Below are 27,071 nucleotides of genomic sequence, written 5' to 3'. Positions count from 1 at the left end.
CGTTCATAATTACAAATTGTAATCAAAAATAATTTCGAGCAATATTTCATATTCATCCTTTAATACAATTTCTGTTCTTTTTTCTAAATAGATTAAGTAGATATTCGTATTGTTATTTTAATAAAATTTGTGCTGTTTTGTTATCACAACAATTCAAATTTCAAATTTTAAGTCCTAAATTCATAATTGTTATAATTATTAGTAATTTATACCATATTTTTACGAATGTATTTTGTGGAACATATTTTTCGAATATCATTAATAAAAGCTTTTATATCATCTGGTTCTGGGAATAGATGTGTTTGATGTAAAGATTTCATCGTTAATGATAGATTCATCAATCCTAATTTCCTTATAACATTTGACTGAATTGTTGCTTTCGTTTTACCAATATATAAAATGCACTTGCGAAGTTGCATTTCTAAGGATTCGCTTTAAACAAAATAAACGTGTTTAATATAATGTAGTGAAAATTTATGTATTACCTCATAAAAATTCTGAATGAAAAGTAAATTAAAGAAAGATAATCAAATACGAAAGTAACATAAAATTTTCGAAATAATTTCATAAACAAGCATACGTTAATTTTTTTTAGTTTACCTCAATTTAATATGAATAATTCCGCCTAAAAGTATGAAATCTTCATAAAGTCGTGTAAAAAATATATAACTGCTATTATAATAAATGCATTTATGTTGAATTGGGAGTTTCTTCACCTTTTCCCAAATTTTTAACAAGTATCCGTTTGACAAGCCTTCCAAAAAAATGTAGGATTTTTCACAATTTTCTATAGCGAAACCCGTTAAAATATGCTTTAACATACCCTGTGTCTGTATCATAAATAACATCAAAAAATCATATCAACTAACTAAAACTGATAAGTATGTATGACAATAGAAGAATATATAAAAAGTGGTAAGAAAATCAAACTACAATTATACTTCAAAATTTTACTTTTAAATTATTGTCTTCTATTGAAGATTCGTAAATGGTCAGTAAGTTGGAATTATGAAGAGATACATCTTTCAAAATATCATTAGCTAATTTCAAATCGTTCAAATTGAAAAATATTCTATTGAATATATTTTCATGTCGAATGATCTTCTTTTGAATTATTCGCAAATCACACGTTGCACGAATTTTAATTTTCATCGATGTACTGTACGATGTAAAAGTATCTGAAGCAAGAGGTGAATTCTTCCACAAAATTTTCTTTCTCTCATCATCTGTATAGTCAATATTGGTAGCAAATATGTTGCAAGGATGAATCAAGTCATTTGTCAATTTTACTTCCCAAAATCCTCTCAAAAGATCAGATACATCAAATTTAGCAATTCCTAGTAAAAATTCCTCTTTCGTGACTGCTTTAGATGATTTTGATACCGATTTATCATGGTCAGGTCGGTCAGAAATTGAGGGTTCAATAATTCGTACGCCAATTACCTAATTACAAAAGTTGATACGTTCTTAAATTATTTCGCTCATTATACATATATACAAGATTCTAATCACCTGGACAGTAAGAAATTTTGTTGTAAGAAAATTAACCAATTCTTTCGGTTGAAATTCCTCACAGAGGAAGCACTTAACAAATTCGAAATACATGATTCTATTTGGAATATAGCATGGTGTGACAATCGTATGATCTACGAAAAGAATTTTCATATATATACACTTGAAACCGTTTTCAATCACTATATTGGCCGGGAAATTCGATAACTGTTCCAATTTGATCGATATAGGATTCAAATTCATGCGTAATTGCTTGTTTGTTAAAATATTTTGACACTGTGCGTACATCAAGATCGATGAAATACATGGTAGTTGTGGTGTTCGGTTGTAACTAGTAATTGTACCCATATCTGAAAATAAAATTATTATTTTTTATTCGGAACTAGTGTAAAATTATTATTTCAATTTATACTGAAGATACAATTATAGATCATAGGTCTTTTAAATAGCATAATATTTAATTCTCTATGATATTCTGGAAACTGAATATTATTTTTATATTTTAATTTGGTGATAAGTAAGGTTTTTTCTATATAACAAATTATATAAATTGTAAATTGCATATTGGTGATTTTAAGCGTCGATGTGTAATGCAAAAAAATTTCACTTTCGAACAATTACAATAAGAACTTACAAATATGCTGCGTGTGACCAGTAAAAGTAAGTACATATGTATACGAATAACAATACATGTATATATATATAATTAAACAGCGACTTGAAATTATTTGGAAAAAGATAGTAGAAATTTTAGGGATAACGACAACGACGAGAAACCAGACATTGGATTGACTTTAAATAAATCTGATCACAGGAGAGAAGAAGGTGAAAGATCTTTCTAGTAAAATAATTGTAAGGAAAAGCACAACAGTTATGCTAGAACTTCGTAGTTGAATTTATGTTCAAATTTGCCCATAAAAGGACAAGGATTCCACCCAAAACAAGATAATATTTAATATGTAATATAATTATAGATTATAAAAATTAGACGAAAAATGAATCAAATAGTTATAGCGTGAAAAATTATCAGTGTAAGTGTAAAAGAACGTGAAACTTTAAACGTTTCAAACGAAGCCAAAAGTTGAAACAGTCTTTAGTTTTCAGTATTATGGAACTTTATAAGAGTAAGTGGCAGACATTTGAGGGTGTCACAAATTACTACACTGTATCGTGAATCAGAGGGATCGAATGATTCCACAGGGCGCAGAGAAGGAATATTCTCCATAAAGTCATCAATGAAGACGTTCAAAAACTGTAAATGCATTGTATATTAAATTAAATTTTACTAAACATTAATTTTACATTAGATTATATACGATAAATATAGTATCTATAATTACAATATATATATAAAAATCACGCATAATAGAAATATAATAAGCAATAAAAAATTTACAATAATGAGCGTGGTTCACTAAATATATTCTACCAGGAACTTTTATCTATTTAGATAGTCAAGGTTACATTTACAGCAAGGACAATACGTATCACATTACGAAACAAGCAAACGAAAAAGCAATTCTTTATAGAATTAACGTAAACTATGTGAACAATAATTGGAAATATAATTACAAACTATTTAAGATAGATCAAAATGACTCGCACCGGCGTGACATAAAAAGATGTCGGCCGTACGAATGATTGTTAAAAAGAAAACTACGCTACATATTATTAATAAATAACTAAATAAAATACGCATACTAAGTTACGCTATATATTCTCGAAAAATAAGGACGCGAGACGTAAAAATCCTCGTTAGTACAGTGGTCAGTATCCCCGCCTGTCACGCGGGAGACCGGGGTTCGATTCCCCGACGGGGAGTTTCCAACTTTTGCTCATACTTTCTTTTTTCTTATAATCCTATTTTATTTTAAAAATAAGTTACTTCATATTCTATTTGGATATACTTCAAAGTATTGTGCAAACTACAAATCAAAGACAAAAATAACTACCTCATGTATAAATGCATTTCTTATATTCTATTATATAAAGTATAAGTTAATATACGGATTTTATGTACAGTTAACTTATAATTAGTCATTTTAGACCTAATAAATCAACTGTAGTCGACAAGTTTTACATTACTCCAGTATATGAACTAGAAATTTGATTATATATTTCCTGTGTCACATTCTACAAACAAAAGAAGTCATAGACTAAGTAAAATGCTCCTTTAATGCCTAAAATTACCTTGTAAACTCCTTTATTATTTAAAACCCTTCTAAATACTGTATTAATTCCGATACAATAAACATTCGTTTTCAGAAAAGAGTGGTCAGTATCGCAAGTACACATCGAAATGCTGAGGATCTTAGAGCAGGTGTAACGAAACAGCACGACGTGCACACCAAATATGGTCCGTGCACCCTCTTGCGAGGGAGAGAATAAGCGAATTAATTAGAGCCAACTATCATAAGGTCTAGTAATTCGCCGTTCGCGAGCCCTATGTTACTCGTGAAGACGAAAGATGGTTCAGATAGATGATTGGTAGATTTTCGCGAGAACCAAATAAAAATACGGTCGCGAATCAAGTCGCGAGATTGCAAAAGCAAGATATTTTATTAGTCTGGACTAGGGTATTAGGGTTTTTCCCAACATTCCGGACGGGAAATCCCGCTGTCCTTCCATCTCCGACATATATATATATAAATAGATAGATAGATATATACTTTGCAAGAAGAATTTCGTAAATTTATGTGTGCACTAAGTGATACTAAGTTATTTTTATAATATAGATATTTTCGAAAAGTACAAAATTATAAAAATTTTCATCAGTATATTAGTCAGTGCAGGAATTACAATTTAAATGAAGTATAATCGCAAGGTCCTCGGTAGTATAGTGGTCAGTATCCCCGCCTGTCACGCGGGAGACCGGGGTTCGATTCCCCGCCGGGGAGAAAATTTTTTTTTTTCTTAGCCATAATATTTCTTAAACAAGCCATTTATTATTCCTATACAAAAATTAGTATGTGATCTCAACTTAATGTAATATATATCCCATCTCAATCCTTTTCTTTCTTTGCTATGTTACTGACACCGAGTTTATAGTATTTTTTTGCCATTTTTCTATACAAAAATCATGACTAAGGTATAAACGATTGCGTTTACTATAACGTAAATATTGTAACATTAAGTGCAATATATAATAGACAAATATATAAATAATGCAAATAAACCTCTTCTAATCTATAATTTTCTGTTACGTTAGCTGTTATACTTTCTGACAAGTTTATTGCTGACCTTGTAAATATAATTATTGTGAATAACAATTAATAGCATTAATTACGTATATAAGTACATAAATTACGTTTAGTTCCTACATTATAGAGCCTTTAATCTGCTGGAAAATAAATCTAACAATTATAAATTATAAACTACGTATAAAATGTAAAAATTACCAGAAAACAAGGCTTCGGCGGGTAAACATATCTCATATGTATCTATTCTGTGTTTTTGATTTTCCTTCTCATTTTTTTTAATTTGGTTCTGTCGAGTAGATCTTTTAGTTTGTTTTGGCGACGATTTCCTTTCATTCTCAATCGAATTTGTGGCAATAAATTCAAGCTTTAAAGATTCAGGTGGAAAACGTCCTTTTCTCAACATTTTCCGAAATATATATTCATGTATACTATCTAATGAATTTTTTTTTTAAATATGAATAATATTAATACAAATTTTTTAATTTTTATTTTGTTATGTATCTTTCCTTTTAAAATTCTTATTTATACAGTATTCTACAAGTTATTTCTTTATATAAAAATTGTATTTTTTTAATATGTACCTGGTATTACATCAAGATATGTAGTAATACTAAAATCACCATAAATTTCATCTGTAATTATTATGGGTTGTGGAAGTGGAGGAGTTGAAGGTTTAACAGAATTGGAATGATACAAATTAAGAGGATATATTTCAAGAAATTCTTCCTGCCCCACATTAATGGATTTATCATCCATATAAAATCCTTTTACTTGATCTTTTTTAGCTCTATGAAATAAATATAGGAAATGAAGAAGCTAAAACAATAATAGTATGTTGTACAACTAAATATATTATTGCATGAATAATTTAATGACAACCCAATGTAAGCATTCTTTAGCATCTTTAATTAAATAGTACAAAATTGTTGGAAATATATAAAAAGTCACTAAAAGAAACTATATAATTATCATGATATAATTAAAAATGTAATTTCATAATTATTAAACACATGTATTGGAATATTATTGATTTGAAATATTGTATTTCAATTAATTGTTACTTTAAAATTTGCGTACATACATCGAGTGTGATTTACCTTTCAAAAAATTTGTGTTTTCCACAAAATATATGACAATTAATTACATAGTTAAAAAAGTTTTTTAATTGCATTTCATTTAAGTGAACTAAATGATGAATAGAAAATATGACCCAACATGTATCTTTATTTATTGGACATGGTATTGATCTTAAACAAAAATCATCATTTTCAGTATAGATCTATAAAGAAAGATAAAGAAAGCTATATTATGTTTGAATTTTAACGTTGGATTCTAGTATTTATAGCAAAGGAAACATTTGTAAATTGTAATAGATGAATTTTCTATTTATAAATAAAGTTATTGTTAATGACTACTAATTTATTATAAGAATTACTCAAAATTTTTAATAGCGCAAAAAAGTAATTTCTCTAGTATTGTATATATATTGTAAAGTAAAATTTATTGAAATGTCTACATACAATACTTGTTTATTAAAATATTAAAGAGTTCGACATATATATATTGTATATATATAAATTTTTATAATATTTCTCTATATATTAAAAGAAAATGATGTACCTTCGTTGCTTTTTCCCAACAACGACAATCAAATTTAAAATTATAATTTGGGAAAAGTTCATATTCCACGTGTATTTCGGCTAATATTTGACCTACATATATAACATTCTTCGAAGATTCTGTAATTTCAGATGTATCCTTACTTATTTCCTTTTCTTTACGTTGACGTATTATTTTCTTTTTAACCTTATCTTTAACTACATTTTTATCATTTTCAATATTTGAATTGGGTTTAGTAGAAATTGAGAATCCAAATGTTAGTATAAGATGCATTACAATTTGGTATTAATTATTTTATTACTATCATTCATTAATACGCTGTACTCTTTAGTTTATTTTAATTTAAGCTTCTCTCAGTATCAATATTCCTCTTTAAATGACAGATTTCGGTGAATTCTATGTATAATATGCACTTGTAAATTCCTCTTATTATATTAAATATTTCTTATTATTGATATAATTATATTTGTCCATATTGTTTTAATTATTATATAGTTTAAACTAAAGGTCTATAATAAAAAGATAGTTATAACATTTAGTAGATTTAAACTGTGATGAATTAAATTTATAAAAGATTTTTATGAGATATTTGAAGGTATAGAGACATACAAAATATGTGAAAATATATAAACTATTTAAAGTAAAGTGTATTTAATAAGTAAAACAAATCTCTATTTGGGATCGATTTCTTTAATTATTATAGTAAAAATATGATTATGCATATATTGTAAACATTTGCAATTTATATATAATCAGTTGAAAGAATTTGGAATAAAATAAAAAATAAAATTTTATCTATAAGATTAACATCTAATTATTGAATATATCCAACAATGATCATTATAAATAAATAATTACTTAAATAGATTAATTGTAGTTCCCGCTGAAGGATTTCGGGATTCAATATGGCGATTGGATTCTGATTCGGGTAGAAACATAGCGTCGGAAGGATAACATTATCGAAGGAAGTTTCTTTATAATTTTGTACAGTAGTTAAATAATTCACTAAGAGACTTCAAAATATAAATATGAAATAGCATGTACACTATTATGATATATAATTATCATGTATATTATAAACTTTTAATTTTTATATGTTAATAGTAATATATTTAAAGATTATTAAATTTTATATATGTATATACATATAACTAAAAAGTGAAGAAAACTTGTGCCAAGAATGTCTCAGGAGGACGATGTAGGATTTTTATATAAAACAATGAGTAAGTTGAGGAAACAATTTGTTAAAATATTTAATATTATAAACAAACATAAATAATCGTTTTTTATAACACATATTATTGAAATTTTTGTTCCAATTTTTTTTTTTAAGTTTCTAAATAATTTTAACTGTAATCTTTTCTTTCTTCTTCCTATTTCACAATATTAATTTAGAATCTAAACAAAATCAATTAAAGATATAATGCTATACAAAACATGTTTACATTTTAATTCTATGTATGCATTCTGTTTAAACATACATGCTTAATTGAAATAAATATAAAAATCTAGTTTAATTAATAAGTAAATTAAATTTGAAATAATAAATTGCACAATTTTATTAATTTTACAATATAAATATATTATAAGCTTACGTTAACACACATTTTTCTCTCTAAAATATTATGATATTTCCTTTTTTAATTTTTTATTTAAAAAATAATTAATGCTTTAATAACAGCTTATTTAAAACGATGAACAAAAATAAAAGAATACATAAAATAGTTATCGTAATCGTAATACACGAAACCGGCGTCGTATATTACGCATACGTCAGTATTTTACATTGACGATTTGATGAATTCGATGCATAGTGGAAGACATTTAAAAACTATATAGCGGTATATGAATGTGTCAGAATCTTTAAAAGAAATATTAAGTTTGTGTGAAAAAAAGTATGAAATTTTACCATTGAAATTAAACAAAAGTGTTGCTTTAAGAGTAATATGACTAGCATTTGTACGTATTTACCGTGAATTAAGTACATAACCTAAAATTAATTTTTTATACCTTTTTGGGAGTGCATATCCCTCGGATTAAGTATGTTGTTGATAGAAAAATGTTTATTGTTGTATTTTATTCCTTTTGATGAAACATTTAACAAATAAGTAACAAATTATTATATAAAATAATTCTTTTTAGTTGAAAGGGATCCAAAAAAGAGGAGGGTTAAGCCTGTAGGATCAGCACAATCTTTACTTGATTTTGATTTAGGTGAAAGCTCTGATGATAGTGATTTCAGAATTGAGGATCACTGTGAAGAATCTGATGACGATTCCGTGGATTCTAATGATATTGGAAAAGGTAAAATATACCGATGATGATCTTTAAATATAATATTATGAACATTTGTTTTGAAATTAACTAATATAAATTTGTTTACATTTATGAAAGAGGAAGAAGATGTATCGGAGCAATCTGATGACTCTTTGGAAGATCCATTACTGAAAAAAAAGGAAAATCCTAACTTGACTGTTGGAGATGTAATTGAACAAGCTAGACAACAAGCATTAAAAGGAGGTTCACTTGAAGATAAATTAAATAAAATGTTAATTTGTTGTGGTTGCTTAGGAGACAGAAGTGATGATGTTAATGAAATTGTTGAATGTGATGGATGTGGTGTTAGTGTGCATGAAGGTAAACATTTTTAACATTTTAATTTGTAATTTAAATTTTATTTATAATTATAAATATTGATAAGTAGCTGGTAAAAATAATGTTTAAATTAAATTTATTTAAGGATGTTATGGTGTATCTGATGTAGAAAGCTTTTCAAGTACTGATTCTTTATGTCAGTCAGCACCATGGTTTTGTGAAGCTTGTAGTGCAGGAATTGAAGATCCATCCTGTGAACTTTGTCCTAATAAAGGTGGAATTTTTAAAGAGACTGATGTAGGTAAATGGGTACATTTAGTATGTGCACTTTATGTACCTGGTGTTGCTTTTGGGGAGGTACACAAACCTTTAATTTTTGTTAAATATGGGCTAAGATTATTTCTAGGTATACATATACATATATATGTTTATTTAGGTTGATCGCTTATCAAGTGTAACACTGTTTGAAATGGCTTATAGTAAATGGGGAGCAAAACAATGTTCTTTATGTGAAGATGCACGTTTTGCCCGTACTGGTGTGTGCATAGAATGTGATGCAGGGATGTGTCATACATATTTTCATGTCACTTGGTAAGAATTAGTTGTAAATACAATTAAACTATTCAATATAAATAAAAACACAGTACAACAAGTTTGGAATCAACATAAAAGACATATTGTTATGTTTTTGTAGTGCGCAAAGAGAAGGACTGTTATCTGAAGCCCATAGTGAAGAAGTTGATCAAGCTGACCCATTTTATGCACATTGTAAACTTCATTCTGATAAAACACTTGTTCGTAGACGTAGACGCAATTGGTTGGCGTTACAACTACGAGCGCAATATCGACAACAATTATTAAAACAACCTAATCATTTAGATACTGAAGAACAGCGTAGAATACAAAGAAAATTAGCAAAACATAGACATAAATACTTGGCTCATAAAGCCTCTAGGCCACCACCATGGGGTATGTTAATTAACTACATACGTTAATTAAGCATAAAATATTACATAAAATACTTATGTATTATTTCCAGTGCCAACACAAAAAATGCCTCGATTATTAACTACTTCAGCTTCGGCTTGCCGGCAGCTAGCAAGAAAAGCTGAACTTATGGGTGTTGATACTGCTGCATTGGAAGCTCAAGAAGCACAACTTGTAGCTTTGGTTGATGTTAGGAAGAAGTGGCATATTCCACCTGCTTTTAGTGTAGAATTCATTGGTTATTATTTAGATCGCAATTTGCGAGTCACATCTATGAAAAGGCGACTACAAGAACTCCTTGATATTAATTCTCAATTGCTTAACGAACAACAAAGATTAGATAGAAGATATGACGAAGTAATGAAAGATAATGAAGAACAGATCCGAATAAATGTAACAATAAAAGAAAAGATAGAAATGTATCACCAAGTGCTTCAGAGTAGTGGTTATGTGAAACCTCTTCCACAAATAACTGATTTAGCAAAACCAAGAATAGCGCCAACTTTAGGTAAGTTAGATCTTAAATATACTGTACAAAAAGAAACAGATATATCATGATTTTTAAATAGGTACAGGTTTAGGTGTACCTACTGCAGCGGCTTTGAAAATGGGTGTTGGTTTTCCTTTACCTGTTGGTAAAGGAACAGAAGGAGTACGCGAAGGTAGAGTGTTAAGCAGTCAAGCACAAGATCAAAATCATAAGGGCGAACTGACATTAAGGCATCAATGTGGAATATGCAGGAGATCTACAAATCAACATCTACTTGCAAAGTGTGACACATGTCATCTTCATTACCATTTATCATGTCTTAGTCCACCTTTATCACGTATGCCGAAAAAAACGAAACTTATGGGATGGTATGTATATTATGTCTATATAAATAATGATGTATTCTATTTATTAATTATTTACTATATAAATACAATGTATACAATATTTTCCAATGTAGGCAATGTTCTGAATGTGACAAAGAATCTTCTGGGTCAGAAGTTGAACGTGTTGATACCTCAGCCCCACGTAAATTAAGGCATTGTAAAGATGATTTGAATTTAACATCAACACCAACACCACTACAAGAAGTACAATTACCTACAACGCCAACAACGCCTAGTACATCCAAAAATTCTTCTGACAATCTTAATAGTATAACGAATGCAACCACGCCTGACACACCTACAACACCAAAAGTAAATACATATTGTTAAATGTTCTTTCGAAAAAATTTGTTTTCTTATATTATATATATAAAGAATATATATATATTATATTAGGTTGGCAATTAAGTGATTGCGAATTTTGTCAATACTACCTAATGACAAAATCCGCAATCACTTAGTTGCCAAACCAATATATATATTCTGTTGTCTAATATATAGGTAACTATAAAACCAGTTGGACCACAACCTCCGTCTTCAACTCCCATTCAATCAAGTGAGCCAATATATAATCAACAACCTATTAATAATGTGACAATAACAAGAGAAGGTTCGCCTGAATATATGGTAGCTTCAGCAGATGGTACAGAATCTGTTTCACAGAGAAGCGCAAAAAAAAGAAGAAGGTATGTAAAATATGTATATCTTCATATAAATATGAACCATAACATTTTTTCAAATTTTATTAGGGAGAAACATAAAAGATATACGCCTGATCCAATTACGGGTATAAAGCAAAGGAAACGCAAACATAAGAGAAAAAGTCTTGATGTGGAAAATCCTGAAGGACAAAGTCAACCAGAAATTCATAGAAGAATTACAATAAAGGTATTCATTTTGTAGCTATTCATAAACTTTAGTGCTGTAATATGTGTATGTGCATATATATATGTATGTATGTATATCACCTCATAATTATTTTATTAAATAGATAAAACCAATTCCAAGACCAGAAGGAGATGTAGCATCAGAATCAAGTCCACAAATGTTTGTTGCCACATCTACTAGTACTGAAATTACATCACCACCGCCATTACCTAAACTACCACCACCTCCACCTGTTCCACCTTTACCTTCAAATACTGTTCCTGTAACAGCAAATGTATCTACTAATAATACAAATAGTAGAACATCTACAGGAAATGGAAAAAGAGGAAAAGATACAGACCTTTTAACACATTGCAATGTCTGTGATATGTCTGGTACCAGTCAAAATCTCGTCATGTTAGTTTACATAAATACATCAAATATTTATTTCTTAAATATATGCTGGACATATGAATTCATCATTTTTCGTATCTCAGGTGTGATGAATGTAAAAAATGCTACCACTTCACCTGTCTTGATCCACCAGTTAAAAAATCACCCAAAAGAAGAGGCTATTCGTGGCATTGTGCGGACTGCGATCCTAGTGTAAGTTAATCAAGTTTTGTTGTTTACATTTATTGCAACATTAACCCAAAATATACTGTTAAGGTACTTTTTATTTAGTCAACACAAGAAAAAATAAACCAAAGATCGATTTATAGATAGTGAATCATAATTCATAGAATATCTAGATACTACTAGTATGTGACAAAATATGAAGTACTTTAATATAAAATTTATGTGAATTATGAATTCTCTCAATAATTTTAAAATAAATAGAACAAACAGTCTTATTAATAACTAGTTGCTAACATTAACTAATTATTTTCAGTAAAAGCTGTGCCATCTTTATTTATTGAATAATCAAATACAACGTTCCATTTACGAAATATCGAATGGCAATTAGTTATTAATACGAAAAAAAAAACTTAAAATCTCACTTTTGTAAGAAAATGGGAACAATTCTTCATAAAAGATGGATAATACACCTACACTTCGTATAATTTCGAAGCAGCCAAAGCAACAAATTAGGCTAAAACTTATTTATGGATACTTTTATCTTTGATCTAAAATTGTCACTAGGAATATATCTTGAAGCTAATTTAATTCAATAAAAGAAAGAATCTGTAATAGTAAAAATATTTCTTTCATTTCAGGCCTCTGAATCTGAGACTTAATATCAACAATTTTATGTCTGCAGCTATAATTCTACGTTCAAACAAATTAAGACATTGAATATTGTTTTTTGTAAAAATACAGAATATAGATAAAATTTTCCTCTAATCATAAAAATCTCTTGAAAATACATACTGCAAATTTCACTGTTAAATATACATTAAAATTTCTGCATATATTTAGTGAAGTTTTTAGTATTTATTTTCAATGGGTTATTCTGCCTAATTTTAAATTTTTATTTCTAAATATGCATATATGTGTATATATATTTTTGTTTCTACATATGTACATATATACGTGTGTGTGTATGTACTTAATATTCATCAAGAATCCTACATACACATATATTTTCGAAGGTAAGAAACAGTTAAAAAATCATACAATTTTAGAACCTTTTTTGATACTTATGATAAGATTTAGTAATTATTAATATAAGTTCTACAAAACATATTAAGACAAATTTGATTTTCAATTATATATGTATAATATTTTTTTATATTACAAACAAATTACATTACATTTACATTAAAAATAAATTAACATTAATTTCGAAAGTTACATTGAAGTAAATAATATTTTCGTCCTATTTCTTCCAGATATATAACCATTACAAAAATTAAGAGCACTCATAGTACGTTTACCTTGTACAGTTACTTGCTTTGCAGAAACATAAGTGTTTTCTTTACATTTTATAATCAATGCATTATTCTTTTTACTATATATCACGGTTCCTATAAACACAAAATATTGATAAATATATATATTCACTAATAATCTAATATTTTAAATACTTTATTTAATATTCTAATATCAAAAAGTATACATAAAATTACAAATTTACCTGGTTCTGCTCCTTCGAGGTTTGTTACTATTGATTCTGATTCAATTTTTTGAACGTCAAATAACTTTATTTTTGCGTTTTGAAATGAAGTAGTTAAAGGGTATAAACCCACAAGCGCACGATGTAAGTTATAAACATTTGTTGCAGACATTTTATTCCAATTAACTAAAGATATTTTTGACGTTATTTTTGGTGCTGAAAATTATATTGATCTATACTTTATAATGCATGCATCATTATAATCCGATAATTTATCCATGATAAAATATACAAGATGATTTATGTGAAGCTGTTAAAAACTATTTTCTTTGGTACCAACATTACAGATATATTTGCTTTCCTTTGTGTGTAACATTTAATAAAATGGCTCTCAATGTAGAATATGCTTACATTTGCTAAATTTAAATTCTTTGTGGCTGGTAACTTTTGTAACTTTTCAACTGTGTAAAAAGTAATGAAAAAATAAATAAAAAAGAATATTTCAATCAAATATTATTAAATCCAACAATAGCTAGCTATATATGATAAAATATTAATGTCATCCTATTTGAAAAAAATGAGAGCTGAGAATTCTCCTTTTGCAAAAGCTGTTGTGCCTAAAATAATTAGTCCTCTGTTCCATTTTAATTAAAAAGAAAAATAAGCCAGAACTTGCAATAATTTTTAAGAAAACAGCTTGTAATACTTTATGACTCATTTTGTATATTTACCATATGTTACGTTTTCTTCATCTTGAGGTCTTGCAGATTTTAATAATTCTAATAAATTTTCAAACGTTTCTTCTAAAAGATTTGCACCAAGTTTTGCTAATTTTGTATATAATTCTGGCAGAGTTTCATGTTCATTAATATCTATTGCCTTTTGCAATATTATTTCTCCTATATCAAATCTAAAATAATATTTAATTCAAATAATATTAAATATGTTAGAATATTCTCTTTTTTATACTTGTACAATACAACTTTCTAAATGTTTAAAAATAAATAACAGTGAATTTTACTTTTTTGGCATTATTTTCATTATTGTGACACCAGTTTTTGAATCTCCATTTATTAACGCGTAAATTATTGGAGCTGCTCCTCTCCATCTTGGTAATAAACTACTATGTACATTCAACATGCCTCTATAAAAGAACAATAAATATATGTCAATACGTGAAACATTGATACATAAATAAATTGAAAATTCCAAGAAGATAACTTACAGTGGAAATGCATTTATGATCTTGGATGGTATTAATTGACCAAATGAAACAACTATTCCTATATGAAACTCTGATTTATTAATTTCAACTGGCCATTTATTTACAATAATTTTATTTTCTTTTGCATATTTTGTGACAGAATTTTCCCTTTTTTGATTGACAGTAACAATTTCTAGTCGTTCCACTTCCTTAGATCTACTATACACAAAGATATGTGTATTAAATTTTCAAATTTATAAATATAAATATAAGGTATTTATAAATATAAGGTATAAATGAAAGGCTTATAATATAAAGGTAACAGTATTATTCTTACTATTTGCTATATAAGACTTTCAAACTTTCGACAGCAAATTCATCTGTGCCAAAAAATAATACTTTCCATGCACCACTTTGCTGTTTTTCATGTGATTGACTATAACAAGTATAATGTTTATTATATATTTTTGAATTAAAAGTTAGAAGAAATATTTTAGTTACTTCTTTTAATGAATATAAAAATGGTGCTGTGTTATACACTGCACGGTTGAAAATTAAATACATGGTTATGTTTTCACAATTTATTGGACACCTTTTTAATCACGGAAACATATATATGCTATCTAATCCAAATGTGTTACTGTATTTCAAATAAGATAAAATAATATAATATATACACATATGATATATTCTAATGTAATATTTAATAATTTAATTTAATTAATTTAATAATTAAATTATAGCATCAAAATTGTAACATTTTTCTTTGTATCTTTAAGATTGAACTTTCTCGTCTTAACTATATTTTACTCTATGTTACGAGTGCTATGTTAGTTTAATACGCGCGAATTCGAAGTCGCACGATCTTTTCAATTCATTGTTCACTGGGTAAGAGTAAATTGACGTGCAGTTCGATCTATTGTTTCCGTTTACTGTATTACATTATTCCGTAATAAACAAGCTAAATTCGTATATTCTGAACAATGTCACGAATAAGAAGACTTTCTATTCGTGGTATTCGTAATTTTGGCGATCTGAATGATGAAGCTAAGATTCGATTTTCTCGTCCTTTGACACTTATTCTTGGTCCAAATGGTACTGGAAAAACGACAATTATCGAAGCTCTAAAATTTGCTACTTGCGGTGAATTTCCACCTGGTTCAGATCGAGGAAAATTCTTTATTCATGATCCAACTCTATCGGCGGCACCATCGGTATAATATAATATCCATTACATATTACATTATGCATAACTATTTTCATATATTTAATTAGTATAAGTTAAAAGTTTTAAAAATAAACCTAGGTTGTTAAGTTTACAGATATTCTCTTAAAATAATTCTTTTTAAACTTTCTCTTTTTACGCTTTCTCTATGTAATTAATTTATTTTTTTGCATAGATCCGAGGTGTTGTAAAAGCTGAAATAATTGATGCAGCAGGTAATATGTACATAATATGTAGAACGATAGAGTCAACAAAAGGAAATGTGTCAGTGAAATTTAAAACTCTCGATAATGCTTTAAGCAGAATAATGAAAGGTCAAAATAAGGTATGTTCTTTGTAAATATAAATTATATTAATAGAATTAGTAATATACATTAGATATATATTATATAGATTATATTATATATAGAGTATATATTATTTGTATTGAGTATATATTATAAATTATAGGTGTTTTTAATGATGTTTATGATCTTTTGTTTATATAGCCAGTATCAATATCTAATAAATGTGCTAATGTTGATGCAGAACTTACATTAGCAATGGGAGTTTCAAAACCCATTTTGGATTATGTGATCTTTTGTCACCAAGAAGACCTTAATTGGCCTTTCCAAGATGGTAAAAAATTAAAAGAAAAATTTGATGAGATTTTTGATAGTGCTAGATTTAATAAAGCTCTTGAAAACATTATGAAATATATCAAAGATATGAATCAAAAGATGCATATATTGAAAGAGCAAAAACAAAATTGCCAACTTATTGTTAATGAAGTAGTAGATAAAGAAGCAAAGTTTGAAGATAATAAAAAACGATTGGAAGATTCCAAAGCCAAAATTGAGGAATTTGATAAAGAATTAGAACCTGTGCAGCAGAAAATTAAAAAATTTGAAAAATTAGATGCTGATTACAAAAATCTGCAAAACGAAGAAAGTAATGTTTTGATAAATATTAATAACAATTTATTTCATAATTAATTTTTTTATATATAAATATAATTATAGTTATAATTTATAATTTTTGTTTTTATATATATGGTTTTTTTTAGAAAGAAAAAAAGCAGAATATGACATGTTCAAACAACAACTGAATAGATTAGAAGAAGATTTACAATATGTGTTTGAAGGGACTAAAGAAGAATTATTAAAGCAGATAGAATCGCATGATGAAGAATTAATAAAACAAACTGACAAAATAGAAGAGGTATTATTAATATCTATTATTAAACAAAAAAGATGTGGTGAATGTTGATTGAACTTTTCTTTGTAAAATATTTAGCTTGAAAAAAGATTAAAAAATATTGCTGGAAAAGAGTCTAGCATATCAAGTGATTTATCTAATGAAAGAGTATCCAATGGTTCTTTAAGACAACAAATTAAAGATCAAGAAAGGAAGGTTAATCTTCGCAATGCAATATTAAATGAAATATTATCTTCTTGGAATCTTGATAACATTGATGCAAATGTATCAGAATTAGGTTTGAATCTAAAAAGATATTAAAAAACAATTTTATGTTTGAACTGACATATATGATCATGTAAAATTAAAAATTTTTTAGAAATAATGGCCCTTACTAGCCGGCTGACTGAAAAGATGGAAGAACTACGGCATTGCGTAGAACAGAAAAGATTGAAAAGAGAAGAAGAAGAAAATGCATTACACAGAGCAATTGATTCTTTACGTAGCAAACATTCAAAAGTAGAATCAGAAAAAAATCTTAAAGAAAGTGAAGTAACACAAACAAAAGAAGAAATTAATAAAATAAAATTGGATATTGTGCAGGTTGTATATTTTTTTCTTCAAAATATTGTCATTTTTATTTTAAATTTGCTTAAGATTTTTTATTTCTAGCTTGGCGCAGCAGCAAGTAAACTAAGTTCCATTGAGTTAAGAATACAAGAAGTACAGAAAAAAGTTCAGGAATTAAATGAAGCAATGGATGTGAATGTTATAAAAAAAGAAGTTGCTAACAAAATTAAGATTCGGAATGAAATGGAAACACTTTTAAATACGGTTGATGAAGAAATAACTTTATTATCGAAACAGAGTATGCAGCAAGCTGAATTAGATTTACATAAATCTACATTGCATTCTAAAGAAAAAGAAATAGAAGAATTAAAGAACAAACGTGAAAAAGAAATAATGACTTTGTTTGATATTAAAGAACTATCCCAAACTAAATTAAAAACTAATCTAGATGTGGTTCAAAAACAATTGGTATTTAAAGATAGTCATTAAATTTACAACCAGAAAGTTTGTGAATTTAGTTGCATAATTCTATTAATTCTAGGCGAATGAAATGGAATCTATTAACCAAGAAATTCAGGCAGAAGAACGTCGAATAACTACATTAGAAACAACAATATCACATATTGAACATGAGCTTCAAAATAAAAAAAGAGAAATAAATTGTGAGCTTAAAATTAAATAACTAAAAATTATATTTATATACCAATCTTTAAACTTATCATTGACAATACATCTTTCTATTTTAGCGGATAAAGAAAAAGTTTCATCAGTTTGTCACTACAAAAGTTTTGATGAGACTTTATTATTACAATCGAAAAAAGTAAAAGATCTTCAAGACAAAAGGGGAATGTATGCTCATCAAAGTGTAGCTTATAAAGAGTATATGAAACAATTAAGAGAAACAAATCCTTCTTGTCCTCTATGCCATAGAGATTTTGACGAACGTGAAAATGTTGTAACTTTATTAAAAGAAATGGAAAGTGAAATGGAAAATCATCCAAATCGCTTGAAGGAATGTGAAAGAGAATTGAAAACACAACAGGAAAAATATGATAAAATGTTGCAATTAAAACCGGTCGTTGAAAAAATAATACAATTAGAAGAGAGTGAATTAGAAAAATTAATGTAAATTTTTTATTGTTTATGTATTTATCTTACTATTTTGTTATAAAATTTATAACGCTACATACAAACAATATTTTAGGAATAGTTTAGAAAAATCAAAAAATAAGTTGAGTATATCTCGAACAACTGTAATGGAATTAGAAACGAAAAAATCTTGTCCTAAAAAAAAATTAGCAATATGCAAAGATATCGTAGGTGATATTATGTTATGGGATACATACATTGATGACATTTTCAAACTGAAACAAACAATTGATAACTTACAGATTCGTATGACTGCTGCAGGTATATTAGAAAAAATTAATTTTTTACCACATTTATAAAGAAATTTATTTATTTATTTCTATAGGCATTAAGACCAAACGTAGCCTTGAGGAAGCTCAAAGTCAAAGAGAAGAGTTGAAAATGTCTTTAAAAAATATTCGCGATAATATTGAAGAATTACAATCTAAAATAAATATGCATAATGAAAAATTAAATAATGCTCGACAAGAACAAAATACATTACAGGAGGAGCAATTAAGGATCCAATCAGATATACAAAAAGTAAAAGAATTGAAGGAAAAACTGGAAACTTTGTACTCAAAAGAAATTTCTCTTTGGAAATCAATTAATATGTTGAAGAAACAAGTAACTATAGCAGAAACCGAATTAAATTCAGAGCTTGAGAAATTAGAAGAAAAGAGGGTATATTTTTAAATTACTTTTTGTATAAGAATATTAGTGCACTTTCATTAAATTTATAATATAAAAAATGTGCAATATATTTCTATTTTAGAAAGATAATTCGGCGAAACTGGAATGTGATAGAAAATTGGTAACAGATGCAGTTAGACGTTTATCTGAATTACAAAGAATACAGGATGAGGTTGATATTTCCATATACAGTAATGTTCCCGAATCTTTAGAAAGCTCTGAAAAGAAAATAAAAGATTATGAAAAGTTGCTTAATGACCTGCTTTGTGAAAAAAGTGATATAGAAACAACGATTAATAAATTAAAGGAAAATGTTACTCGTCAAGAAGTTCGAAAAAGGGAGTTGTCAGATAATCTTGCACTGCTGCAAGTTCAGGAAACAATCAAAAATTTACAACAACAATATTTAAGAATAAAGGAGAAATTAAATGCTATAAATCATTCTCAAGTACTTAACGACTGGAAGAATGTGCAAAGTAGAGAACAAACTATACTCCGTCAGGTAAAGCATTTTATAATTGAAATTTTACATGATCACATATATACTATTTCTTCATACTTCGTATAATTTATGTATTTACCTTTTTTATACTTTAATTGTTTACGAATGCTCTGAAAAATCATTTATTTGCAATATATTTTTATAAATTTATATATTTTTCTAAATTATTTTTAGCAAAATATAATTAAGGGAAATCAAGAAGAATTGGAAAGAACACTGCAGCAATATACGCAAGAACTAAAAAAGGATATATATAGACAAGCTCGTAAAAATTATAAAAGCAAATGCATCGAATTAACGGTAATATACAATACAGAACTTTCAGTTCTTATATTTTATTCGATATTAATAACGTAAATCTTAAATAATTTTTCTTTGTTCTAGGTTATAGAAGAAGCTATATTAAACTTAAAAGCATATAGCAAAGCATTGGATGTGGCTATGATACAATATCATGAAGAGCGTATGGCCACAGTTAACAGAATCATTAAACAGATGTGGAAACTTGTATATACTGGAAAGGATACAACATCAATAGAAATTCATACAGACGCAACCGAAGGGATAGGTAGCACAAGAAGAACATATAATTACAAATTAGTTCAAATGAAACATGGTCATGAAATAGATATGAAAGGTCGTTGTAGTGCTGGTCAAAAAGTAATTTTTAATTTACAGTAATGAAGATAGTAAAATAATGTATTTTATTATTTGTGTACGATCCCACATTTAATTAACAGGTTCTAGCGTCGATAATTATAAGACTCGCTTTAGCAGAAACATTTTGTAAAGATTGCGGGATTCTTGCATTGGATGAACCAACAACAAATTTGGATCAAGAAAATGCTGATAGTCTAGCAGAAGCGTTGGCTACGTATGTTGTAATGAATACTTATTAAAATTATTTTTAATGTATAATTATAATATATAATTTATAATTATATAATATATAATATTATTTATAATATTATATATTATATGTTATAATATATTATATTATATTATATATTATATATTATATAATATATTATATATATTATATAATATAATATATAATATATACAATAATATAATGTATAATTCGAAACTTTAATGTATTATTTTCATGTTAAAGGGTTGTCAAATTGCGATCACAACATCAGAAAAATTTTCAGTTAATTGTAATTAGTCACGATGAGAAATTTTTATTCAAATTAGCTGAATTAAACAGTAATAAAGGATTTTATCAACTTTACCGTAAGCAAACGTATGTCTATAACAAATACGTATATGTACACATACTATATTTTGCTTGTTCAATTGTAATTTATATATTTTTAGCGGTTACACAGCAATTAGACATTGTCTAGTGAACAGTCAAGATTGTATTGCGTCAGATCCTGTAAAACAAGAATCTGATGAAGAGGAATCGTCTAATGAAGAAAGTGAAGGACGTTTCATCTTACAAGATAAATTACATGAAACAACTTCGCAAAGAAAAGCGCCTAATGAGCAAACACATAAGAAAAGAAGACATATTTCGGATGATGATGCTGATCCTCCTACTGAAAGCGCAACATCAAAAAAAAGATATATATTTCAATAAATTGCTCTTGTATAACTTAAATAAAATATAAATTACTATTTGCATAACTAAAACATAGAATTAAAGATTATTTTTTTTATAAATAGAATTTCTCTTATTATGTATATTACGATTTTGAAGAAATAGTCTATCCATACTTAAATTTCTGTTCTTTGTATAGTGTCATATCGTTTTTCAAATATTGCCGCATTTTTAATCAAACGTAAGTAAATGTATCGAGTATTGAATCGATTTTAACAATCGAGTTTTGATTGTACTCGGTCGATAAAAGAGACGAAGAACAGGTGACGACATCGTTGTCATACTCGTGATTTCATAACACGCCATTTTCTTTGTGTGAAGCTGACCGAGAGAAATTTCACTTACTGTTTTCTAACTAATTCGAGGTAACGTAATTTATAATTGATATTTTAGTATATTGTTGATTGTCATTCGCATTTATCAATGAACGTCATGTACATTTTTTAGGGCACTTGTTTAATCTTTGATGCTAAATCTCAATTGTCGAAATCGCGTGTTGACAGGTTTTCAAGCATCGCAGTTAAACGGATTCTATTTTGTGTCTGTCTAATTACGTATATTTTCATTTTATCATATTTACTTTTATATTGAAGCGGTGTTTTGAACTTTTATTATAATATAATTCAAACATTGTAGACATTAACCGCCAAAAACAACGTATTTGGAACGTCTCCGAGCAATGATTTTTTTCAAGTAATGTACATACGTCATTGCAAGGGGAGTACTTTTCCCATTCACGTTCAATGATTCACTAAAAAAAAGTCATCTACCCGTGACATTCGGACCAGTGTTTTGCGTTCGCATCGTTTTATAGTGCGATTTCACGTTCGTAGACTGTTGCATGCTAATAGGATATTTATTTAAGATCAAGAAATAACTGTCTAACAAAATATTCAGTTTATAATTCTAATTGTAAAAGGTATTGTAAGATTTTTTTACATATCAGTTTCAAGTAATTAAGCTTCATACTTATTTATGTTAAAAGAGGATTAAGTATATTTTCATCTAGCTGATAATTAATTCAAATTCCAATTTCATTATTTGTATTTCATTCTTATCTAAGTTGTTCGTACATATGACACATGTATGTTTGATTACGAATGTTTTGACTCTGATTCATAACTAATATATTTTAATATTATCTTCGTAGAATATTTCTCAAATAAAACACTGATGATATGATTTAGCTTTAATTTATCATATTTTTAAGTGGCATTCTAAATATCATTAATAAGATTTATGTCTTCTAATTAAATTTACTAACAAAACTCATAGTAAACATGATTTTTTTTTGTTTTTAGTTCACAATGGCTTCTCATAAGAAACTACTGCTTAAGGTCATTATCCTTGGAGATTCAGGAGTTGGTAAAACTTCTCTTATGAATCAGTATGTAAGCAAGAAATTTAGCAATCAATATAAAGCTACTATAGGTGCAGATTTTCTTACCAAAGAAGTAATGGTAGACGATAGGATAGTTACTATGCAGGTAAATATATGTTAAATAAAATAATATTCATACAATACTATACCTTCTTTTATCTCATCTTTTATTTTTAAATAGATTTGGGATACAGCTGGTCAAGAAAGGTTTCAATCTTTAGGTGTTGCTTTCTACAGGGGTGCTGATTGTTGTGTACTCGTATTTGATGTTTCAGCACCTAGTAGCTTTAAATCTTTAGACTCCTGGAGAGATGAATTCTTGATTCAAGCTTCTCCTCGTGATCCAGATAATTTTCCATTTGTAGTACTTGGAAATAAAGTTGATTTAGAATCCAAAGTGGTAAGAGCATTTTAAATACATTTTAGATTATTTAGAGAACAAAGGCATTTTCAATTTTAGTCAGCCTTCGATCTCTTTACATTTGCATTATATTTTACGAATCTAAATATACAGCTTCCACGAAAATTCGTACACAAGTGTATATCCGATGCTGTACAAAATGTTTCTGGAAATTTTCCAAAACCTAATCCAAACCTAAACTTAACTCATTAATGATAATCGTTTTTAATATCGATAGAACAAAATGATTAATGGCTTACAGCCTCGCATATGCAGTTATGCACGAGGCTTTCGTCCGAAGGATCCATGAAATACCCAAGCTCGCCCAACCTCCATTTATGTAAACTATAAACTAGAAATAAGAAGTAGGTTCAGGTTATCCTTTGTTTTATTTACTGATGCATATGCTACCACAATTATAGGCAGAATTCATTGTAATGGTACCCACAGTGTTTTGTAAATATCTTAAAAGCTAAGGCAATCTGATGGTTATATGTATAGGAAATAATTGTAAAAGATGTTGATTTTTACAACATATTTAACCCCTTGGCCTACATGCTATCTGCCGATCGCGCGAGCCATAGTAAGCAAGAAGTTCGATCGCGCGCCGTGCCATTTATCTGTTTAGCCGTATGCCCGAACTGGCGCAAAATGTATACTTCTTATGACATATATTTAGGGGCTACAAAAGGAATTGTGAACTAATAAACAACGTTTGAGGATAAATAGTGTTTTTAAGACGTTTAGGGCGTAATCATGATCAATTGATCAGTTAACAAAAACAATTTATTATTTCAAAGTGGATAATAAATCACTAACAATTTGTAAATTACGACGAGTCAGACTCGCGGGTTCCATTTATGGCACATATTCTTTACCACGAGTCTGACTCGTGATTTTCGCTTATGACTCAAATCCCTTACCACGAGTTAAAAATCATCGAAGTCGAAAACGCGTCCGCTTTCTAAATAATTAGCTTGTCATTCTTTTTATTTAAAGATCTATATTTATTTTGATTGTTTTAAGTTTCAAATAATTTGTAGCCTTATTAATAAATACATTTCAGATTCATGGTAAGAAAGCACAGCAGTGGTGTCAATCTAAAAACAATATTCCATATTTTGAAACTAGTGCTAAAGAAGCCATCAATGTTGAACAAGCCTTCCAAACGATAGCGAAGAATGCTTTAGCTCAAGAAAGTGAGGTACGTCATACTCTTTTTTTGTATTTATCTGTTTATAATTAGCAAATATTAAAATATAACAAATAACGCTATTATTTTAGGTGGAATTATATAATGAATTCCCAGACCAAATTAAATTGACCAATGACCAAAGAAACAATGGCAAGGGTGATTCTTGTGCTTGCTAGGTCTTGGAGTGGTGAAAATTTTGGACAAGCACATAGATGCACAGGTCAGATCGTACATTCGCGTACCTGCGCATTTTAGGAAATACTACATCGAGCTTGACGTGTTTTGGAAGTCTTAAGCATGCACCTTGGTTTCTTTTACTTAGATTTCATCCAAGATATTTTTAAAGCATATTTACAACTTTGAAAAATTGTTTTCATTGGAATTATGTGAAGTATTGAAAAAAATAAAGATATATGTATATATGTATAAGGAAATTTATAAGCAATGCATTTTAAACAATAAAATTAGACAAATTTTGTACCAAGGAGCATCCATTTGGCTTCGTTACATGAAAGACTATGTTGTATTTTATATTGTGTGTTTGTGTTGATACTTGGCTCGTCCAGCAATACGTTCAACACATTATTTCCGAAAATTGTAATGCTCTCTTATTAGGTATGGCGAACAGTATGAGCTGCCCTTTTTAATTGCATCTTTACAGCTCATTGTCGATGTCCTTCATTGTGGGGTAACACTACAATGTTTTTGAATCACATAGATATAACTTATGTTGGGAGGAAAATTCACGGGTCGGGAACACACTTAGCATAACAATTAGATCATCACAAGTTTGCTCATAATTCATTAAGTACAATCGCATTTATTGAGGAGCTCTAGAAAAATTTTTGTGGGTATATTCGTTTGATCATTTCTCAAATCTAACTTCCTGTCAAATTAAATAGAAATTTATGTATTTTTTAACATCATTGATACATATAGTGTAAATAATTTGATGCAGTGGGATTTTTATTGAAACTTTGCAATTATTTAACTACCTCTGAATTTTTCTAGCAATGCAAACCTTGCTAATTGTTATGTCACTCGAGATATTGCAGTTTTCCAAGAACATTACATACATTGTTCGCATAAATTTAAATAACTGTGAATTTGTTTAATAACATCACAATGTATGTGTGATGGTATTGCACGATCATCTCAATCTCAAAAGGCTAGTGCGTTTTCGAGGAAAAATTCCCTTTTTAAAAACAACTCAATAATTGGATAATTTGTTATTTGGTACACTCAATATGCCCACAATACTTGCATATTAGTATTTTTGTGTATCTTTAAATTCCTCCCTAAAGTGAGAGTCCTGAGCCGCGCTGCAGTGATTTTTAAACGTTTTAATTCTATGGAAACTATTCAGATGTAATCATAAATTTTATCAAATATTGTTTAAAAAGACATTTTTATATTAAACATATCATGCAGTGTATAGTAGATATTTGATGAATTATTTTTAAAAGTTATAAATTTTTGCTTTTATTTTTCTTACATTCAATGTTATTGCATGCATTATATTTTCAAGATTATTTAGTTTGTCCAAAAGAATTCATTAATAGTCAAAGGGTAACTTTATTGTTATGTGTGAATAATTTTTTTTTAGAATCAAACTTTTTCAATGAAAAGACATTTGTTGTACAGCAACTATATTCTGTTGAATTAATACGTTTATATAAAAAAAAAGAAAAGAAGAATTTATAAAAGTGATATTATTATTTGATATAATTGTGCAAAAATTATGCGACGCGGTGCCGACGATCACTTTCATATTTAAAAAAAAATATAATTTTAGATGTAAGTCACCATCCTGAGAAATTTAGAGCAGAAGATTGCGTGAGCTGAATTGATACATACATATAAGATTTCTTATGAGAAGGTTTAGCACGTGTAATATATGCGTACTTCTATGATAATAGTCTTGCACGTTGAAACGTGCGTAATCATACATGTATGCATATACACGTAATATATATGTATATAAATGATGATGGTCATGACGATTACAATTATAATTATTAATATAATTTTATCGAAATATGTTAATGATAGTTATTAAAAATATTATCATTATTGCTGCTGCTGCTGCTATAAAACTACTATTGCTACTCTTAGTTTTAAGTGAACTAAAAAAAAAAAGAAGAAATACATTTATTGCAACAAAATCATGAGCTGGTCGAATTAATTCGCTGATATATCTGTGCCACGGATAATCATCGTGTGACCTGAAATAAAATATAAGACTATCATTATCCCTATTATGACTCGATGTCTATGT

The 27,071-nt window shown here is 27.9% G+C and overlaps 5 protein-coding genes and 2 non-coding genes across 17 annotated transcripts; 5 read left to right on the top strand and 2 right to left on the bottom strand.

Annotated features, from left to right (window-relative positions):
• Positions 1 to 259: 259 nt before the first annotated feature.
• LOC117204865 lies at positions 260 to 1,797 on the bottom strand. Its single transcript, XM_033442676.1, has 2 exons — positions 1,513 to 1,797; positions 260 to 1,443 (listed from the first exon to the last, which is right to left on the bottom strand). Exons 1-2 carry the CDS (start codon positions 1,753 to 1,755, stop codon positions 943 to 945), a joined length of 744 nt encoding a protein of 247 aa, XP_033298567.1. The 5' UTR covers positions 1,756 to 1,797; the 3' UTR covers positions 260 to 942.
• A 1,464-nt stretch (positions 1,798 to 3,261) lies between these two features.
• On the top strand, positions 3,262 to 3,333 carry Trnad-guc. The gene has a single exon. It is a non-coding gene; the product is annotated as a tRNA-Asp (tRNA).
• A 1,004-nt stretch (positions 3,334 to 4,337) lies between these two features.
• Positions 4,338 to 4,409, top strand: Trnad-guc. Its single transcript has one exon. It is a non-coding gene; the product is annotated as a tRNA-Asp (tRNA).
• Positions 4,410 to 7,259: 2,850 nt separating this feature from the next.
• On the top strand, positions 7,260 to 13,049 carry LOC117204836 (PHD finger protein 14). Of its 7 annotated transcripts, none has more exons than XM_033442617.1 (14): positions 7,261 to 7,555; positions 8,475 to 8,636; positions 8,727 to 8,969; positions 9,073 to 9,284; positions 9,364 to 9,518; positions 9,622 to 9,896; positions 9,967 to 10,422; positions 10,484 to 10,772; positions 10,865 to 11,102; positions 11,292 to 11,476; positions 11,540 to 11,678; positions 11,782 to 12,074; positions 12,155 to 12,263; positions 12,875 to 13,023. In XM_033442617.1, exons 1-14 carry the CDS (start codon positions 7,513 to 7,515, stop codon positions 12,893 to 12,895), a joined length of 2,820 nt encoding a protein of 939 aa, XP_033298508.1. In that variant the 5' UTR covers positions 7,261 to 7,512; the 3' UTR covers positions 12,896 to 13,023. The 7 variants fall into 7 exon arrangements, with proteins under 7 accessions (XP_033298502.1, XP_033298506.1, XP_033298505.1 ...); XM_033442618.1 differs by having other exon boundaries at positions 7,262 to 7,555; positions 12,550 to 13,001; XM_033442611.1 differs by having other exon boundaries at positions 7,260 to 7,555; positions 11,782 to 12,263; positions 12,875 to 13,049.
• On the bottom strand, positions 12,154 to 15,532 carry LOC117204837 (methionyl-tRNA formyltransferase, mitochondrial). 2 transcript variants are annotated; one of them, XM_033442620.1, is made up of 7 exons: positions 15,255 to 15,531; positions 14,939 to 15,136; positions 14,735 to 14,857; positions 14,445 to 14,623; positions 13,735 to 13,929; positions 13,535 to 13,624; positions 12,154 to 12,216 (listed from the first exon to the last, which is right to left on the bottom strand). In XM_033442620.1, the coding sequence occupies exons 1-7, from the start codon at positions 15,479 to 15,481 to the stop codon at positions 12,176 to 12,178; spliced, it is 1,053 nt and encodes a 350-aa protein (XP_033298511.1). In that variant the 5' UTR covers positions 15,482 to 15,531; the 3' UTR covers positions 12,154 to 12,175. The 2 variants fall into 2 exon arrangements, with proteins under 2 accessions (XP_033298511.1, XP_033298510.1); XM_033442619.1 differs by lacking the exon at positions 12,154 to 12,216 and having other exon boundaries at positions 13,434 to 13,624; positions 15,255 to 15,532.
• Positions 15,533 to 15,752: 220 nt separating this feature from the next.
• On the top strand, positions 15,753 to 21,908 carry LOC117204799 (DNA repair protein RAD50). Its single transcript, XM_033442543.1, has 17 exons — positions 15,753 to 16,131; positions 16,318 to 16,467; positions 16,631 to 17,072; positions 17,188 to 17,342; positions 17,418 to 17,616; positions 17,698 to 17,921; positions 17,991 to 18,356; positions 18,430 to 18,550; positions 18,635 to 19,013; positions 19,093 to 19,298; positions 19,363 to 19,700; positions 19,792 to 20,211; positions 20,386 to 20,511; positions 20,596 to 20,871; positions 20,952 to 21,085; positions 21,326 to 21,457; positions 21,532 to 21,908. Exons 1-17 carry the CDS (start codon positions 15,901 to 15,903, stop codon positions 21,794 to 21,796), a joined length of 4,164 nt encoding a protein of 1,387 aa, XP_033298434.1. The 5' UTR covers positions 15,753 to 15,900; the 3' UTR covers positions 21,797 to 21,908.
• A 152-nt stretch (positions 21,909 to 22,060) lies between these two features.
• Positions 22,061 to 27,054, top strand: LOC117204801 (ras-related protein Rab-7a). Of its 4 annotated transcripts, none has more exons than XM_033442547.1 (7): positions 22,074 to 22,182; positions 22,265 to 22,357; positions 22,454 to 22,736; positions 23,119 to 23,304; positions 23,380 to 23,598; positions 24,665 to 24,802; positions 24,883 to 27,054. In XM_033442547.1, the coding sequence occupies exons 4-7, from the start codon at positions 23,125 to 23,127 to the stop codon at positions 24,967 to 24,969; spliced, it is 624 nt and encodes a 207-aa protein (XP_033298438.1). In that variant the 5' UTR covers positions 22,074 to 22,182; positions 22,265 to 22,357; positions 22,454 to 22,736; positions 23,119 to 23,124; the 3' UTR covers positions 24,970 to 27,054. The 4 variants fall into 4 exon arrangements, with proteins under 4 accessions (XP_033298436.1, XP_033298438.1, XP_033298437.1 ...); XM_033442546.1 differs by having other exon boundaries at positions 22,265 to 22,371; XM_033442548.1 differs by lacking the exon at positions 22,454 to 22,736.
• The last annotated feature ends 17 nt before the right edge of the window (positions 27,055 to 27,071 follow it).

The sequence above is a fragment of the Bombus bifarius genome, unplaced genomic scaffold, assembly GCF_011952205.1.
Source record: "Bombus bifarius isolate JDL3187 unplaced genomic scaffold, Bbif_JDL3187 scf7180000007984, whole genome shotgun sequence".
In the NCBI taxonomy this organism is placed as follows: Eukaryota; Metazoa; Arthropoda; class Insecta; order Hymenoptera; family Apidae; genus Bombus; species Bombus bifarius.
Note: the sequence above shows the minus strand (reverse complement) of the source record. Positions and strands in the feature narration are given on the sequence as shown.